The sequence below is a fragment of the Ursus maritimus genome, unplaced genomic scaffold (genome assembly GCF_017311325.1).
Source record: "Ursus maritimus isolate PB19 unplaced genomic scaffold, ASM1731132v1 scaffold_19, whole genome shotgun sequence".
Taxonomy (NCBI): Eukaryota; Metazoa; Chordata; class Mammalia; order Carnivora; family Ursidae; genus Ursus; species Ursus maritimus.
This window is the reverse complement of record NW_024424341.1, coordinates 42,815,109-42,832,508: the sequence shown is the minus strand read 5'-3', so window position 1 is coordinate 42,832,508 and position 17,400 is coordinate 42,815,109. Positions and strand designations below refer to the sequence as shown.

Below are 17,400 nucleotides of genomic sequence, written 5' to 3'. Positions count from 1 at the left end.
TCCATGCTCATAAATTCAGCAAATTAGGTAAAGTGGCCCAATTTCTTGACAGACAATCAACTCACTCTACAAGTAAACTGACTAGGCCTCTATCTATTGAAGTAGTTGGATCCTTAAATGGATTTTACTTATTTATTTTGAGAGAGCGGGAGTGAGCACGAGCAAGGAGGAGGGGCAGAGAGAGAGGGAGAAGCAGACTCCCTGCTGAGCAGGAAGCCCAACGCAGGGCTTGATCCCAGGACCCCAGGATCATGTCCTGAGCCAAAGGCAGACGCTTACCTGACTGAGCCACTCAGGCACCCTGAAGTAGTTTGTTTATTTATTTTCAAAACAAACTCTAGACCCCCGATAGTTTTGTTGATGAATTCTATCTAACACTTAAGGAAGAAATGATGCCAGTTACACACTTTGAGAAAATAAGAGGAGGAAACACCTCCTGATTGATTTTCTAAGGTCAGCATTACCTGGATACTAAAACCAGACAATGACAAAAGAATTACAGAGTGATACTAAATGCAATTTTCATCAAACTCCCAGGAAGACATAGGTAAGAGACATAAGACATACAATAAGCTTGCCCAGGAAGACATAGGTAAGAGACATAAGACATACAATAAGCTTGCCCAGGAAGACATAGGTAAGAGACATAAGACATACAATAAGCTTGCCCAGGAAGACATAGGTAAGAGACATAAGACATACAATATGCTTGTAGACATAGAGAAGCTTTCTCTCAAATTTATATGGCAAAGCACTAGACGTAGAATAGAAAGAAACTATCCCAAAAATAATTTTTGAAAAAGAAGAAAAGTGAGAGGAATAACTGATATTAAGCTTTACTATTTAGCTACAGTAACCAAGAGTTTGTGGTTTTGGCTGACACATAGGTCAATGGAACAGAATAGAAAACCCAAAAATAGACCCACAAAAACATGCTCAACCGATTTCTAACAAATGTGCAAGCTATTCAGTGGGGGAAGGATAGCCTTTTTAATGAATGGTGTTGGAGCAGTTGGGTATCTGTCGTATAACAAAACATATGTGGTCGTTGTCCCTCATTCCTGAAAGAAACCCCTAGAATTTCCTGAGTGATAGGAATGTCTTGTTATTAATAAAGAGCCCCTTTTGACCACACCTGAGTTTATGCTAATAAGGTGACTTGGTTTGGGTCCCATAGATAGCTTCAGGATGGGTAATGGTCACTAGAAGGAAGGTGGGAACTTTCCGCCGCACACCCTCACCTCAGGGAGGGAGGTGGGGCTGGAGATTTGTTTATAAGAACTTGTGGACAAGGAGATTCAGAGAGCTTCTGGGCTGCTGAACACACTGATGTGCTGAGAGGGAGGCATTCCTAGAGAATGCAAAGGGGATTTGTGCATGCCACCTTGCCCTATGTATCTCTTCCATTCGGCTGTTCCTAAGTCATATCCTTTATTACTAAGTTGGTAAACATAATGAAGTGCTTTCTTAAGTTCTGTGAGTCATTCTAGTGAATTCTCAAACCTGAGGTGAGGTCTGGGGAACCACTGAATTTGTAGTCAGCTGAGCAGAAGTGTGTGTAGCGTATGGCTGGCATCTGGAGTGGGAACAGTCTTGTGCAACTACGCCCTTGACCTGTGCAGTTTGCCTTAATTCTGGGTAGTCTCAGAACTGAATTGTTGGACATCCTGTTGGGTTGGAGAATTGGGTGGTGTTGGAAAAAACCTACATATTTGGTGTTAGAATTCGTGTCAGAAAAAAGATGCCCAACATCCATAAGGAAAATAATGAACTTCAACATAAGCTTCACCTCTTATATAAAAATTAAGTCAAAATTGATGATTGACTTAAATGTAAAAAGTAAAACTATAAAACTTTTAGAAAAAATATAAGAGGAAATCCTTGGGGCTAAGCAGTGATCTTAAACTTGACACAAAAAGCATGACCCAGTAAAGGAAAAAGTGATAAACTGGACATCATCCAAATTAAAATCATTTGCTCTGCTAATGACTTTGTTAAGGGAATAAAAAGACAAACTACAGACTGCGAGAAAACGTTTGCAAACCATATATCTGACAAAGAGCGTATCTAGAATATATAAATATTTCTCAAAACACAACAGTTTTTTAAAAACTCAAGTATGAGCAAAAGACAGGAACAGACGTTTCACTGCTGAGGATATACAGATGGAGAATATGGAAGTATGTTCAACATTGTTAATCATTAGGAAAATGCAGATTAAAAGCGCAATGAGATGTCACTACACATCTATCAGAATGGCTAAAATAAAAAAACACTGGGGCACATGGCTGACTTGGTAGGTGACGCATGCGACTCTTGATCTTAGGGTTGTAAGTTGGAGCCCCATGATGGATGTAAAGATTACTTAAAATAAAAATAAAAAATGGGAACACCAAATGCTAGTAAGAATGTGGTGACACTTGTTCACAGATACATTGCTCCTGGGAATATAAAATGGTACTACTACTCTGGAAAAGAGCATGGCAGTATCTTACAACATCTACTTGCCATATAACCGAGCAGTTGCACTCTTTGTCATTTATCCCAGAGAAATGAAGACTTGTGAAGGTTCACACACAAACATGTTCATCGCGGCTTTATTTGTAATAGCAAAATACTGGAGACAACCAAAATGTCCTTTAGTGGGCGAATGTTTGAGCAAACTGTGGTATATAGAAACCATGGAACAGTAGTTGGCAATAAAAAGGAACAAACTATTGATACAACTTAAAGGAATTATGTTCAGTGAAAAAAGCAAATCTCAAAAGGCCACCTAGTCTGAGATTCTATTTATGTGACATTCTGGAAGGTGCAAAACTATAGCCATGGAAAATTGATCAGTAGTTGCCAGGGCTGTGGGTGGGAGAGAGGAGCATCAGGAAGGAGTTAGTTGTACAGTGGATCTATTCTTTGTTTTGTGTTGGTGGTTATACAAGTTAAGATTCATTGGACTGAATACCCAAAAATGTGAATGTTGTTGTATTTAAATAAAATACATAAAATGACCCGCTCAGATAAACGTTTTAAAAAATCAGTTTTCACAGGGGGTCCTGGGTGGCTCAGCCGGTTAAGCTTGAACTCTTGATTTCAGCTCAGGTATGATCTCAAAATCCTGAGATGGAGGCCCACAGGAGGCTCCACCCTGGGCCTGCTTAAGATTCTCTCTTTTCCACTTTGTCTGACCCTCCCCCCCCCTTAAAAAAATCAGTTTGCACAAAATGTGAGCCTTATAAACTGTCGTTATCTAGAAAATTCTAGAATGGGAAGCAGCGTCCTAGCCCTTGCCCTGTTTGTCCCGTCGCGTGAAGTGGTGACATCTGTTTTGCGCTTCTGAGCATATCACTCACCCCAGTTGCCTCTCTGTTACATTTTCCTCCACTTCGGCAACTCCCGAAGCCCCCAGCATGGCTAGTCTTCCAGTTCTATCAGTTCCTGGACATGAAGAACCAATCTCCCTTTTTAGGGAATCAGCGTCCCTGGGTCTCAGTGCCTCCATATCTCTGTCCCAGGCTCTGGGTCTCTCCATCTCTGTTGTCTCCACGTTTCTGCTTCTCATCATCTCTGTCTCCATCTCTGGTTCTTCTTATGTCAAGGTCTCCCGTCTTTGGGTCTCTATTTTTGTTTTCCCAGTTGTGGGTCTACCCATTTCTGTCTGTCCCTGACTTTGGCGCTGTCTCTGGCTCTACCCATGTCTGAGTCTTCCCTTCTCTGGACCTCCCCTTCTTGATCTTTCTTCCTTTTGCGGTGCTTCTGTCTGTCGGCCTCCCCTTGTCTCTTTCCCCTCCTCTATGTATCCCGCTATCTCTGATACTCTGGGACTCTTGGTCTCCTTGTCGCTCTCTCTCCATCTTTGGGTAGGCATGGCTCTGGGTTCTCGCGTTTCTCTCACTCCCTGCCTCTGCGTCTTCTTGTCTCTCACTGCCTCAGTCTCTACTCATCTCTGGTTCTCAGGGCGGTGTTTTTTCCTCCTCCTCTTGTTTTACCGCGTTGCCATGGATCGAAAATGACGCAGGCGCACGGGGGGCCTAGACGCTGAGCGAGGCTAGCTCTGCCTCTGATTGGCTGTCCATTCAGCCCCGCTGGGGAACGGCTCGCTGCGTTCTGGGCGTGGTAGTCCGCGGCGGAGGTCTGGCGCGCACGCGCAGTCTGAGCTGACGCCATCGCGCCGACCTCCTGGCGGCTGGAACCGGCCTGGGACCGCTACGCCAGAGGTAAGTCTGGCCGGCGGCCGGGGGGCGCTACGACGTGCTTTTCCCAAGCGGATCGTAGCGGTCCCGCCAGCGTGCGCCGCGCAGCTGCGTTCCGAGGTGACCTGTGGGGGCAGGGAGCGACCCCGGGTGGTGGAGGGGAGGAGGGGATTCTGCGGTGTGAGGCCGGGAGGGGAGGGGGAGGGGAGGAGGCTGGGAGCCCCTGAAGAGGGAGTGAGGTTGGGGGTGCGATTCCCCAGGATGTGGGGCGGTGCAGGACGGGGCTGAGAGACCGCAGTTAGAGGGGGCCTGGCTACGTGTCTTCAGTGTGAGAATAGGGAAGGGTTCAGGGCACCCTCCTGGGGCCTGGGAGAGGGAGGGGATTACGAGAGGGGACTTAACGATTGAGGATGTCCCTAGGGGGGAGGAGCGGCAGTCTGTAGCGGCCTGGGTGGGAGCAGGAGGGGGCCGAGGTTCCCCGACTGCGTTCAGCTGAGCGAGGGGAGATGCAGAGCCGCCCTGGGGTGGGACCCGAGGTGGGGCCTGGGGATAAGGGGTTGTCTTTGCTGCCAGGCTCCCTGACGCCCTCGGATGCCCTGCCTCTTCCCAGTCGCCCGGGGATGGATTGTCTGTTCCTGTGCTAGGATCCGTTTGGTGGGCGACGAAACCCAAGAGAAGGGCCAGAATGGGTCTCCCTTTCTTGCTGCTGGAGGAGCCGGCAAGGGGGAGTGGGGACGACTGAGGGTATTGTTTGGACCTTTTGTAAAAAAAAAAAAAAAAAAAAAAAATCATAAGTGTTCTAAGGAAAGATCTTAGAATTGCATGTCTTTTGGTCAGATTCACCTCTTAATATTTTGTATGTATGTCACTTTCCTCATTTCCCACTTCCTCTCCTCCTCTCTCCCCCCTCTTTTTTCCCCCTCCCCCTCCTCCTCCACTCCTCTCTCACGTATCTTTTGTGTATCTTGGCTGACTCCCGGGAGGCTAAGCTGGACAGCCCCACCATCCTCTTCTCCGTACTAGGGCTTGGTCCCCCATTGCCCCCCGACACCCCAACAATGTCCTGTACGTTTGCTGGTCCAGGGCCACATGTGTATTGTTCTTTGGGTCTGTGAGTTCCTGGCTTTTGAGTTCTGTCCTTGAGACTTTTGGGAAGCCCAGGCCAGTTGTGCAGGACGTTTCTTGATTTGGGTCTGTCAGTCCTCTGGAGTGGATCCAGAGTTTGCACTCTTGGCAGGGACCATAGAAGACAACAGATACTAAGATGATCCCTTGATCCATGTTTTTTCATTATAAAGGCACCTTTCCCCACTTTGTAATGAGTCAGTAATTATTGGTTGAGGCCAAGAGACCCTGTGAATATCTTGAGTAACCTGAGGTGGGCATATGTGGACAGGGGGAAGTGGGCAGGGGCCTGGAGGTAGAGTTGAGCAGTAGGAGCCAAGCTTGAGCTCTGCTTAGCCCAGTGTGAGAGGGATTTGCCTGCAGGAGGCCCACAGGGCTTGGAGACCTCTCAGCTCACCTGCCCCTCTGCCCATGGCTTTCTCTGCATTCCAGGACTTATTTGTGAAATTTCCATCCCCATCTGAGGCAAATCCTGGGTGGCCCCAAGGTGTGTGTGTGATGGGGGTGGGGATGGGTAGCTGCCTGGTAACTGAGCCAAGAGGAATGGGGAATGGCCTTCTTACTCAAGGAAGCTGGGGACAGGAAACAGTTCTGGTGGTCCCTCTACCTAACAAGAACATCCTTGCAGCAGCATGACCAGTTTGTGAGGCTCCGATGAAGGAAGATGAGATCTGTGCACGCAGATATTAGCAAGTTCAAGGTAACTTTATGGAGACAGACTCCACACACAACTGTCATGCCTTGGGGCGCCTGGGTGGCACAGCAGTTAAGCGTCTGCCTTCGGCTCAGGGCGTGATCCCGGCGTTCTGGGATCGAGCCCCACATCAGGCTCTTCTGCTATGAGCCTGCTTCTTCCTCTCCCACTCCCCCTGCTTGTGTTCCCTCTCTCGCTGGCTGTCTCTCTCTCTGTCGAATAAATAAATAAAATCTTTAAAAAAAAAAAAAAAGAGCTGTCATGCCTCTGGTACCCTAAGAAAATGAAACTTACTTGCTTCTGTGACCACACATCTGCCCGTATGCCACATAGAGCTCCATGTATCCTGTGCCTGTTGGTACAAATGTGGCTGTGCCGCTGGCTGGAGCTGGCAGTACTTCTCTTGCCAGTGAGGCTCTAGATCAGTTAACGGCAGCAACATGGTTAAAAAAACTAGAGTCTGGAAGGCCAACCAGCAGCCTGTTTTGTAACGGGGACACTGCCAGGCCCAGGGCATACAGGTCCTCTGGCTGCTTTAGCCGTAAGGCAAAGTTGAGTAGCCACAACGGAGACTGTCCTGCATTTGCCACTCATGGCCCTAGCAGGGTAAATGCAAGAGTACATTTCTAATCCTGAGGTAGGGAAGGAAGCTCTTTATAATCAAGTTTTGGAACTCAGAAATTTGTTTAGGGGGGGAAAAAGTGCAAATTTGTCAATAAACATTAGAACCTTTTAGCTAAAAGAGCATAAACTGAAAAGACAAGCCATGGACTGGGATACTGGCAAGACCAAGCCAGAGAGAGACCGCTTTAATTACTTAATAGAAAGGGAGCTATAAGAAAAATGCCATGAAAAAGCAGGCAGCCAACCGACAGAGCGCAAGGAGCAGATTATGTGGTCAGAGGGCCCCTGGTGCAGAGGTATGAGGAAGGAGCACCCTGGTGAGAACTGCTAAAATGGGTGGCAGGTGCTGGGTTGCCTCTTGTGGGCTGCTATGGGTCACAGCACATGCCCAGTGGTCCAGGTATCCCACTGCTACTTTTACCTTCCAAACATATGCCCAACCTGATCCCAGATACACGGATATGAGGGTAATGGCCAACACAAACTAGAAATAGCCAGAATGCCTCTCAGTAGAGAACTGGACCCATTTAAAAATAATGTATGCATGGGTGCCTGGGTGGCTCGGTTGAGCCTCCGACTCTTTTTTTTTTTTTTTTTAAAGATTTTATTTATTTATTTGCCAGAGACAGCCAGCGAGAGAGGGAACACAAGCAGGGGGAGTGGGAGAGGAAGAAGCAGGCTCATAGCAGAGGAGCCTGATGTGGGGCTCGATCCCAGAACGCCGGAATCACGCCCTGAGCCGAAGGCAGACGCTTAACCGCTGTGCCACCCAGGCACCCCCAGCCTCTGACTCTTGATTTTGGCTCAGGTCATGATCTCAGGGTCCTGGGATGTAGCCCTGCATGGGGCTCCATGCTCAGTGGGTAGTGTCTGCTTGAGATTCTCTTCCCTCTGCCCCTCCACCCTCTTGTGCTCTTTCTGTCTCTAAAATAAGTTGGAAAAAATAATAATTTATGCAGTCAGCAAATACTGAGCCAGGCACTGCCCAGAGACTTCCCTGTGAATAACCTCTGCTCTCCTGGGGTTTACATTCCAGTGGGGGAGGCAGGTGACATGCAAGTAAGAGGGAGTGAGGAAGTGTGAATGGAGGGAAGGTCTCTGTGGTGGGCCCCTTCAGAGTCCAGACCTGTGTTGGACAAGAAAAGAGGGCTGTAGGGAGCAGGGTTGGTTGAGGTTAGGGGTATACAAAGGAAATGGAGAGGGGAGTATGAGGGGGTGGTGGTAATGATGGTGCAGCATAGCTGTCTCTTCCTTGAGGGAAACGGAACTCTGCATGGCATGTCTTCGGACCCTTAGTCTGGCCTCAGAGAGAGGGGAGCAGTGGGCCCTGGGGCCTCTGCCAACTGTTTTTGTTTGTTTGTTTGTTTTGTTCCTCTGTTTGTAACAGCTGTATTGAGATATAATTGAAATACCAAAAGAGTTCACCTGTTTAAAGTGTGTGATTCATTGATTTTTCACATATTCACAGAGTCGTACAACCAACACCACAGTTGATTTTAGAACATTTTTTCACTCCAGGAAGAAATGCTGGGCGCATCAGCAGTCACTCCGACTCTGACCCCCTCTACCCTTGGCAAACACTGAGCTACTTTCCATCTGTGTGGATTTGCCTGTTCTGGACACTCCATATAAATGGAATCAGATACCCCCACAGCTACAACGTCCTTGGGCCCCATGCCCTGGTGAAATGTCAGAGCACATCTTCACTTTCCCTGGAGGAGGTCGTTGATGCCCGGTCCCGCATTGCAGCTTTCTCTGTAAAAGTGGGGTTGCTGAGAAAACATCCTCACCATAGCTGTGATCACACACATTTTCTTGAATTCCTCAGACGTGTTTGGAAGAAAATGTTGGTTTCTGTGATTGAGCCAAGAAGAGCATTCCCGCTGGGTTTGGGTGCAGCTTTTGTGTGGGATGTCTCCCTCCCAGAGGGGTCTTTGGATGTTCTGGTTACACAGGGAAAAGTGCAGACTCAGCAGGTTCTGGGAGGAGCTGGAGTTATGTCCCTGTGTGCTCACAGCCAGTGAAAGCATCAGGGAGCCCGAAGCCAACAGCTGGAGGCCTGGCCAGCTGTGGCCTGTCGGGTTCTGTCGCTAAGCTTGCTCACTGGCAAGAGATTTTACCTAAACATCCCGAATCTAGCTTCTCTCAATGATGCCACTGCTCATCAGGATCAGCTGGGGGTGAGGAGAGGGCCGAGCAGACTCTGAACTCCCAGGACCTAAATACCACAGTCTCTCCTCTCCCCCATCATGGTACTCTGCTCCTGGCCAAGTTCTTATACTTCCCACCTGGTTCTGTTGGTCGGTCAGGCCAGGTCTGCAGTCCTGTGCCATTTCCAGAAATAGATACTGGTTGTTCACTGATCTACAGTTGACCCTTGAACAAGTTGAAGGTTAGGGCGTAGTCAAAAATCTGCATATAACTTTTCCCAAACTTAGCATACATTTAACTACCAATAGTCTGCTGTTGACTGGAAGCCTTACTGATAATCAGTTGTTAACTTATATTTTGTATACTATACCTTTTAAATACTGTATTCTTAAAATAAGGTAAGAAGAAAAAATGTTGTAATTGTAAAGAAGAGAGAATGCATTTACAGTATTGTACTGTATTTATCAAAAAAATCCACCTTAAGTGGACCCATGCAGTTCAAACTGGGATTCAGGGGTCAGCTGTGTTTTGAATTTTTAGTTGTTTTAATAGGAGAAACAGTCATCATACCTAGCCCTTCCAAAGGTGAAAGGAAGTCTGGTATACACCCAAATCTGGCATGATATCACATGCTTTGAGTATACATTGTTGGAATGAGTTTCATAATGTTTTGAGATCTTTACATCTTTGAAAGTGTGATTCTATAACTTTTCTTTTAGCTGTGACTGATTTTTTTTCTTATCCTGGTAATACCATTCTTACAAAATGAGTTTCTGCCTCCCATTTTTTCTGTAAATTTTTACCTATACAAGTGTAGAACCCTGCTGGTACTTAACAAGCAGATTGTTTGGAAATAATTCTGCACGGACTCTGGGTGTGGTGGGTGGGACTGATGAGCTCAGGGGACCCTGCTTGTTCTCCTTTGATATGGATGCCCCATGGCTTGCTCTCACTGTGTGGGCATCTCTGTCTGTCCTGTGCAGGTCTGGATTCTGGCTGAGATCCCAGAGCATCCCGCTGTTCCTGCTGTCTCTCCCTTGTAGCTGCAGTTACCTGAATTCGCCCTCCACAACACGTGCCCTGTCCCTGGCTAGTCACATTTCCCAGTGAAGGTTTGGAAAGATGTTGCCTTTGGAGAAGGCATTTGCCACCCCCAGGAGCTCCCCAACTCCCCCAGAACTGCCTATGCTAGGATCAGCAGCTGAGGAGCAGCAGGAGGACCCCAAGACTGTCCTTGGGAAGGACCTTGAGTTCTCCCGCCAGCATTTCCGGAATTTCATCTACCAGGAAGCAGATGGGCCCCACCAGGCCCTGGCCCAGCTATATGAGCTGTGCCGCCAGTGGCTGCAGCCCGAGGTGCACTCCAAGGAGCAGATGCTGGAGCTGCTGGTGCTGGAGCAGTTCCTGAGTGTCCTGCCTGACAAAGTACGGCCCTGGGTGGTGGCACAGCATCCTGAGAGCTGCAAGAAGGCAGCCTCCCTGGTGAAGGACCTTACTAAGGCCCTAGATGAGCCAGGTGAGGCAGCCACCCCAGAGGAGAGCAGACCGTAGAAGAAATGGGAAGTGGGGTGGTCAGCTGTGGAAGTAGTAAAATTGACAGCATGGAGCCCAAACCAGTCAGTGGCTTACCTGAGAGTTGAGTTCCCCTGTGTATAAGAGGCACAGAGGTGAGGAGCCCTGAGCTGGTGGGGGATACAGCCCCACTACCCTGACGAGTGGCATCATCCTCAGAGTTGCCTCTTGGGCCAGGAAGGCTGCTTGGGCTCCTGCCCTCACATTTGCCTTCCACATATAAGGAAGCAGAGGGGAACCAGCCCCTTAAAAACTGAGTAAATGTTTTGGGCATTTGTTTCTGCCTCCTCAGTATGGTGGTAAGAGGAGCACTGGGGCTGGGTGGACAGAGTCTCTACCACATCTGAGGGCAGGACCCTACAGACTGGTGGTGATGGGGACCTTCGGCTCAGGGTCAGAAGCCTATGTCCATGCCGACCCCCTGCAGGTTTACTGGTGATTGTTTGCACATCTCACTTTTGGGCACAGTGTCCTGTCAAGTATAAGCAGGGGTGCTGCTGAGTCTCCCATGGGGCTGTCCACAGCTTTGAGCAAGGGGGAGGGTGGGACACATGCTGAGCCTTTGTTGTCTGTTACTACCAGGTGGACCCATGAGGGACAGTGAAGACCTGGAACCCAGCGAGACCCAGGCACCCCCCGACACCTGTGAGTGACCAGCTAGCCCTTGGGCGGGTATGGGCCAGGGTTTGGTTGGGGGAGGGTGGGAGGGAGGCTCCTTGCAGGTTATCATGGGAGCCAGAGGGAGGCCAGGTAACCAAGGCCTGGAAGTCTGTGCTGATTTCTTTCTGTAGGCTCTGGCGAATGTGACAAGTATTTATAATTTTGTTTTCAAAGATACAAATTGTACATGCTTTACTATTAACAGTGAAAAGCACTGAGATATAAATAAAAAAGTATTAATCTCTCCACCCCACATGCCATCTAAAACTAAACCAGTTGGTGCCCCTGGCATGTGTTTCTGCATGTGTCTAGCGTGCACACACGTCTCACCCAGGAGCCTGCTCAGAGGGTTTGTGGCCATTGTCCCTGGAGATGAAGTATTTGTGCCTGAGCTCACACTGTGTGTGTGGAGCAACGTTTCACCCACCCAGGCCCCTCCAGGCGGTGGCCCGATAGCCAGTGCCATCTCCTTCTTACCTTCGTGGCATTTCACAGGACCTGCCCTTCCTTGTCCTGGAGTTGGAATTTACTGCCGTGAAGGTTTCTGCCTCTTTCTACATATGTGCTGCGAAACGTCCTCAGGCCTTTATCTGGTGTGGGAGGTTTTGTTTGTGTAGGTGGGTTCTGTGGGGTTACTGGACAAAGGACGTTTCTGCATGGTGGTGTACAAGTTTTGTAGCACATACGGTGCCGGTGTACACGGGCGCCCGTTTCCCCACATCCGCGCCAGCACCGTGTCATTGCTATTTAAGGTTTCCACCAAGCGAATGGCTATGAAAGTGTGACCTACTTTGTGGCTTTAGTTTGAATTGCTGGGGCCACTACTGACCTTGAGCTGCTTCTTCCTTTCTTCTTGGTTTGCTCCACTCTGTCAGTTGAGGACAGTCATGGGGTCCCTTGAGCTTGGGACCTGCTGTGACATGAGCACTCGGGCCTCCCTCTGAGTCTGAGAACTCTTCACTCTCTTTCTGGGGCCTGTGCAAAGGAGGCAGTGGGTCTCCGTCATTGGTTTGGGCTGCCCAGCTGTGTAAAACCAGTCTCCTCAGCTTTGTCTCCCCTTCTCCCAGCCTGTCCAACTCCAGACCCTGTGCTTCTGGAACAGGGGTGCATTGGCGATGAGAAGACTGAAGAGGCCAAGCCCACAAAGGTTGAGCCGAAGGTGGGTGGGTTCTGTCTTGTCCAGGGGCTCACAGGGCTTGTTCCCAAGGAGGAGGATCTGTCACCCTAGCTTGGTAGGCTCTCTGCCTCCCCCCATATTAACATGCCACCAGCTGCCACAGGAGGAGCTGGGGTGGGCTGAGGTTCCAGGGCTGGACACCTAGGCTGATTCGTCCCCAGGAAACCAAGAGATGAGCCTGGCTGACAGTGGGTAGGGATGAGGCAAGGAGAGGTCTCTGGGATCAGAGTGAGGGGCCCAAGTGCTGCCACTACCTCCTTGGGAGTACCAGACGGGTGCTCCCTTTTTTTGTCAGCTCCCCGCCAACCCAGTGTGTGGCAACTCCCCGGCCCTTGTTCCTCCAGCCGTGACTAGGGCACTGTTCACGTCTTCTGGGGTGCACCATTGCTGCTAGGCACGGCTCTCCTCCCCACTCCCATACCTCCTGCCCTTTGGCACTCTGGGCCTGGACATGCCCTTTCCTCTGCCCAGGAGACACATCCCTGAGACTTTATGGACCCCGTGGCCTTTGTCATGGTGACTGCTTCTCCTGAGGGCAGTGAGCATGGCTGTCCTGGTCCCCCCTGTCCCTTGGGTGCTGACCTGGGGCCTGTGTGGTGTACAGGGTTGGAGGAAATAGGAGCCTTTGGGGTCTTCTACAGCGGTGGTTCTCAGGCAGGGTGGTTTTGCCCCTCCGGGGGACATTGGGTGGTGTCTGGAAAGAGCTTTGGTTGTCAGTACTTCTGTGGGGGAGGAGGTGCTGCTGACATCCAGAGGGAAGAGGTCAGGAAATATCCTGCAGTGCTCGGGACAGGCCCTGCCAAAAGAAGTCCATAGTTCTGGGGTGCCTAGGTGCCTCAGCCAGTTGGGCATCTGCCTTTGGCTTGGGTCATGATCCCAGGGTCCTGGGATCAAACCCTGCATCGGGCTCCCTGCTCAACAGGGAGCCTGCATCTCCCTCTCCTGCTCCCCCTGCTTGTGCGCTCACTCGTTTACTCTCTCTCATCAAATAAATAAAATCTTAAAAAAAAAAAAAAAGTCCATAGTTGTGAGGCCAAGAAACCCTGCCCTCGTGTTAACCTGGGATCCAGGTCTAGGACCTACATGGTGGTCGGGGGTACCCCCAGGATAGTGCTACCCCCATTGTGCTCACTGGGATCGTGGGACCAAGGGTCCACCCTTCCACTGCATGGGAAGCCTCAGCTGTGGTGGTGCTGCCGTTTCAGAAGTTGACGTTTCCAGAGGTGCCTCTGTACCTCGGAGAGTGGGGCCACCTGGACCCGGCGGAGGAAAACCTGAAGACCTTCCGGAAGCTGCTTCTGTGGGGTGAGACCTGTCCCCAGGGCCTCATGCTGGACCCTCCACCGTCTTCCAAAAGCGTTGGCCTAAGGGTTTCCGACTCCCACGTGGGGCTTTGGTTAAGGCCCCACAGTGTTTTAAACGTATTTGACCATGAATAAGTTTGCCAGGGTCCCCACCTTGGCCCCACCCTTCTCAATGTACACATCTGAGGCCTGCCAGAGCCCTAGCCTTTTGAGTTTGCAGCCTCTGCTCTAGGCCCTGAAACTTCTAAATGTAAAAAGGCCTCCTGGCCCCAGTGTGTCGACTTTCCCATCCTCCTTGGTGCAGACATGGAGCCTCTTGGCCTTCATGGGTCTTCCCTCTTTTGTGGACATCTTTGCCCACAGCACAGGCCCCACCCAACACAGACTTCTGAGCTCTTTATGGTTGTGTTTTTATGGTCTTTCCCGACTGCTCTCCCTTGACTGTCCCCACTTCCCGTTGGCCTTTCCAGCTCTTCCTCAGTGGACCCTCTTCACCCCTTCCCCAGTGTTCTGGGAGCCCCCAGCTCTCCAGGGCTCCAAGCAGCGCAGCTTTGGTGGGTGTCCTAAGGCAGAGGAAAGGATCGGGGCTGCAGTACCCACCTTGGCCAGGCTGTGAGACTTGAGGATGCTGTGTTGTCTGTTTCTAGTCTGGTTTCAATGTCTCAGTTTTTGGGTTTTTTTGATCCCACTCAGGGTTTCAGCTTGCCCAGCCTGATGATGCCTGCAGGCTGGAGACAGAGGAACTTCGGTTGGTTGAAACAGAACCACCAGAAGGCAGCTTCTCAGGTGAGGTCCCAGAGCTCTTGTCAGGCCAGGGCGGAGGGTGTGCCTTTCTTTCAGAGGTTGATGGAAGCTCCTCACAGCTCCACTGGTCTCGCAAAGACCTCAACTTTGACGTCACTATTCTCCTACCCTGTGTCCCATACTTTTGCCACCCCCACCCCAAATGTCAGAGCAGGACGTAGGAATCCAGCTATTTTAACAATCTCTTGCTGCGTAACAACCCCAAAACTTAGTCGTGGCTGCTGGGCCATGTAGCAGCCACAGTCATCTGGAGGCTTGACTAGGCCGAAATGCCCTGGGTGGTCTCACTCAACCAGTGGCAGTTAGTGCTGGCTTTTGAGGGGGAGCTCAGCTGCAGCCATCAGTCTGGACTCTCCACGTTGCCTCTCCAAGAGGCTAACTTGAGCTTCTTCACAGCATGGCAGTGAGGTTCGTAGAGGGAGCATTCCAGGAGGGTAAGCACCATCGTCTGGGTGCTTTGTAAGCCTTTGCATCACAAGTGCTTCCTGTTCCATAGGCCACAGTAGGTCACGTGGTCAAGCCAGTGTGCATGGTGTATGGGTTGTATGTGAGAGAGAGAGAGAGAGAGTGTGTGTGTGTGTGTGTGGTGGGGGCACTTCCCAAGGGCCTGAATCCCAGGAGACATGCTTCATTGCGGGCCCCCATTGTAACATGTTAGTTTACCGCACAAGGGCTCATTTGGCCCTTCCTGGTGAGGATGCAGGCTCCCCGCAGCTCATGGGTCCATTGCCAGTGTCTTCTCACGCATGGTTCAGGGTGGCTGCTGCAGCTCACATCCCCAGCTGCAGGAAGGAGGAGACCTCTCCCCACCCCTCACACTTATACGCACATCCCATTGGCCAGAACTCAGTCACATGGCCACTTCAGCTGCAAGACAGGCTGGGAGTGACTGTCTTCAGGCAGGCAGGCGTGAGCTCAGGGACTGCCAAAGAAGGGAGAACAGATGGGGGACACATGGCAGTCTTCTGAGTGATCTTATTTGAATCCATTGCCCCTGGGTTTGTGGAGGGAATTGACCGATGGTGTTTATGCCAAGCACTCCCCGTGTCGTCACCCGCTTCCCCCATGCTCTGGCTTTCCATCCTCCCCCGTCTCACAGTCGCTGGTCTGCGCCTTTTGTTAGTTTTACTGCCCACATTGGCAGGTTCCTTCTGAGTCCCGGGAGTTGGGACTGCTCACATCATGACCTCGTTTCAGGTGGCAGGAGGTGGCAGGAAGGTAAAGAGAATATGTGTGAGACACTGATGGAGAGGATCACGAGGGAAATTCTCGTTTGCCCCCTAACGGGTGCTGCCCCAGAGGAGGAAGAGCAGCTGCAGAAAGCTCTGGATCCTCAGGAGGGGGAACCAAGCCCTGTCACCATAGCTCACAGGCGGTCTGTCATCCGGGAGCCAGCCCACGACAGGGGCACAGCTGGGGAGAACCTTACTGTGCCTAGAACGTCAGCCACCCCACACCAAGGCCTTGGAAGAAAGAGGCCCCGCCCAAAGGATGTGGGTGGGCAGGGCCCCGAGTGTGTCTCCAGTGTGAGCAACCAGCCGCCGTGCCATGTAAGGGAGCCTGGTGCAGCTGGCGACAGCGCAGGGTCCCTGGCCAGGCAGGACCAGGATAGCTCTGCTGCAGGCTGCCCTGCTGCCGATGAGGCTGGGTTGTCCCGAGGGAAGCCCTACGCGTGCAGCGAGTGTGGGGAAACCTTTGCGTGGATCTCACATTTCATTGATCATCTCAGAAGCCACAGTGGCAGGAAGTTGTATGCATGCCAGGGCTGCTGGAAGACCTTCCACTTCAGCCTAGCCCTTGCTGAGCACCAGAAGACCCATGAGAAAGAGAAAATCTACGCACTGGGGAGGGCCCTGGGACCCCACCCTGCTGCATGTGGAGCCCATGCCGGTGGGAGGCTCAGTGGGCGCACGGGCTGTGTGGCAGGTGATGTTTTCCCTGCGCACTCGGAGGCACAGAGATGAGCCACTTTGTTCTCAGTGTCCCTAGAGGACAACTTCGCCTGCCCAGGATTCCCGAGTAACGTATCCCGCTCCTTCGAAACCCTTGCGTGGCTTCTTGCAGTGTCTGTGTGGACGTGAGTCTGTGTTTTCTAAATGAGCTAATGTGGCTAAAGCACTTAGAACCTCGGGAAGCCCTCGTCTCCTTGTAAACACACCCATGCAGATGCCCACATGCAAGCTCGAGCTGTCAGGTGTGAACGAAGATTCCCCTTTCTTCCATAGCCATTTTAGCACCACCCGCGCACTGGAACATCTGTCATTGTGCAAAGTGTAGAGTTGCCTTAAAGTGTGTGACCTGCCAGCTCTTGCCGAAGTCAGCCTTGTCTCTGTTCCGTCTGTTCAAGCTCTCCAGAGCTTCTGCTGAAGCTCTTTGGTCCTTTCGTAAACACCTGATGTTAAGTTCACTTCTGAATCCTCATTATCCAACTGTTTCCTAGTTAACGCACGTGTGTACGTGTGTGGAGCGGCTTAACAAAGATCACAGAAATGCTTGGAGCCTAGTAACGCAGTGTTTTCAGACCATGCGTCTCAGCGCATTAGTGAGTTGTGAAATCAAATTAGTGGGTGGCCACCAGCATAACAAAACAATGAACTAGAATTAAATAGGTAAAAATTCGTCATGTAGTAAAGGCAGATATTGTTTTGTGAAACTTTTCAGCTCTATATCTAAATACGAGAGCTGGTAGCGCTGGAAGATGCATCTCTTACTCAGGGGGTGGAGGGTCACGATCAGAGCAGGTTGAAAACACCAGTAAAGATTGATGAGATGTGTCTGCCTGGGCAAGCGGAACGTGACTCCTTGGGCTACATAAGGTGATCTCTCGATTTTTGCATTTAATCTCAGATTACAGCATTGTTTCTGTTGCCTGAGCATAATAAACTCTTAACTGCTTCTTGTAGATAAACTGGTGCCTCTTTCTGTCATGGTGTCGGAGCAGGCAGTCTGTTGTAACAATGCCCAAATCACAGATGCTTAACGTAATAAAGGATTTATTTCTTGCACTCACATGACAGTCTCGTATGTGTTGTTGTTGCCTGTGTGTGGATGGGAGGGGAGCTCTGCTCCGTGCAGTGACGTGGGGATCCAGGCTATGTCCCT

The 17,400-nt window shown here is 50.5% G+C and overlaps 1 protein-coding gene across 3 annotated transcripts; it reads left to right on the top strand.

The window, feature by feature from the left end:
- The first annotated feature begins 4,063 nt into the window (after positions 1–4,063).
- ZSCAN18 (zinc finger and SCAN domain containing 18) lies at positions 4,064–16,667 on the top strand. Of its 3 annotated transcripts, none has more exons than XM_008706484.2 (7): positions 4,064–4,211; positions 9,765–10,297; positions 10,936–10,998; positions 12,081–12,172; positions 13,396–13,495; positions 14,188–14,280; positions 15,496–16,667. In XM_008706484.2, the coding sequence occupies exons 2-7, from the start codon at positions 9,904–9,906 to the stop codon at positions 16,260–16,262; spliced, it is 1,509 nt and encodes a 502-aa protein (XP_008704706.1). In that variant the 5' UTR covers positions 4,064–4,211; positions 9,765–9,903; the 3' UTR covers positions 16,263–16,667. The 3 variants fall into 3 exon arrangements, with proteins under 3 accessions (XP_008704706.1, XP_040488756.1, XP_008704707.1); XM_040632822.1 differs by lacking the exon at positions 4,064–4,211 and adding an exon at positions 4,289–4,307; XM_008706485.2 differs by lacking the exon at positions 4,064–4,211 and adding an exon at positions 4,956–6,012.
- Positions 16,668–17,400: the final 733 nt, after the last annotated feature.

What these genes read in the sequence shown, in the direction of transcription:
- ZSCAN18 (XM_008706484.2), top strand. Translation starts at nt 9,904, where the DNA reads ATGTTGCCTTTGGAGAAGGCATTTGCCACCCCCAGGAGCTCCCCAACT. An exon ending in TAAGGCCCTAGATGAGCCAG is followed by an intron (nt 10,298 to 10,935) that starts GTGAGGCAGCCA and finishes TGTTACTACCAG; the next exon opens with GTGGACCCATGAGGGACAGT. An exon ending in CCACAAAGGTTGAGCCGAAG is followed by an intron (nt 12,173 to 13,395) that starts GTGGGTGGGTTC and finishes CTGCCGTTTCAG; the next exon opens with AAGTTGACGTTTCCAGAGGT.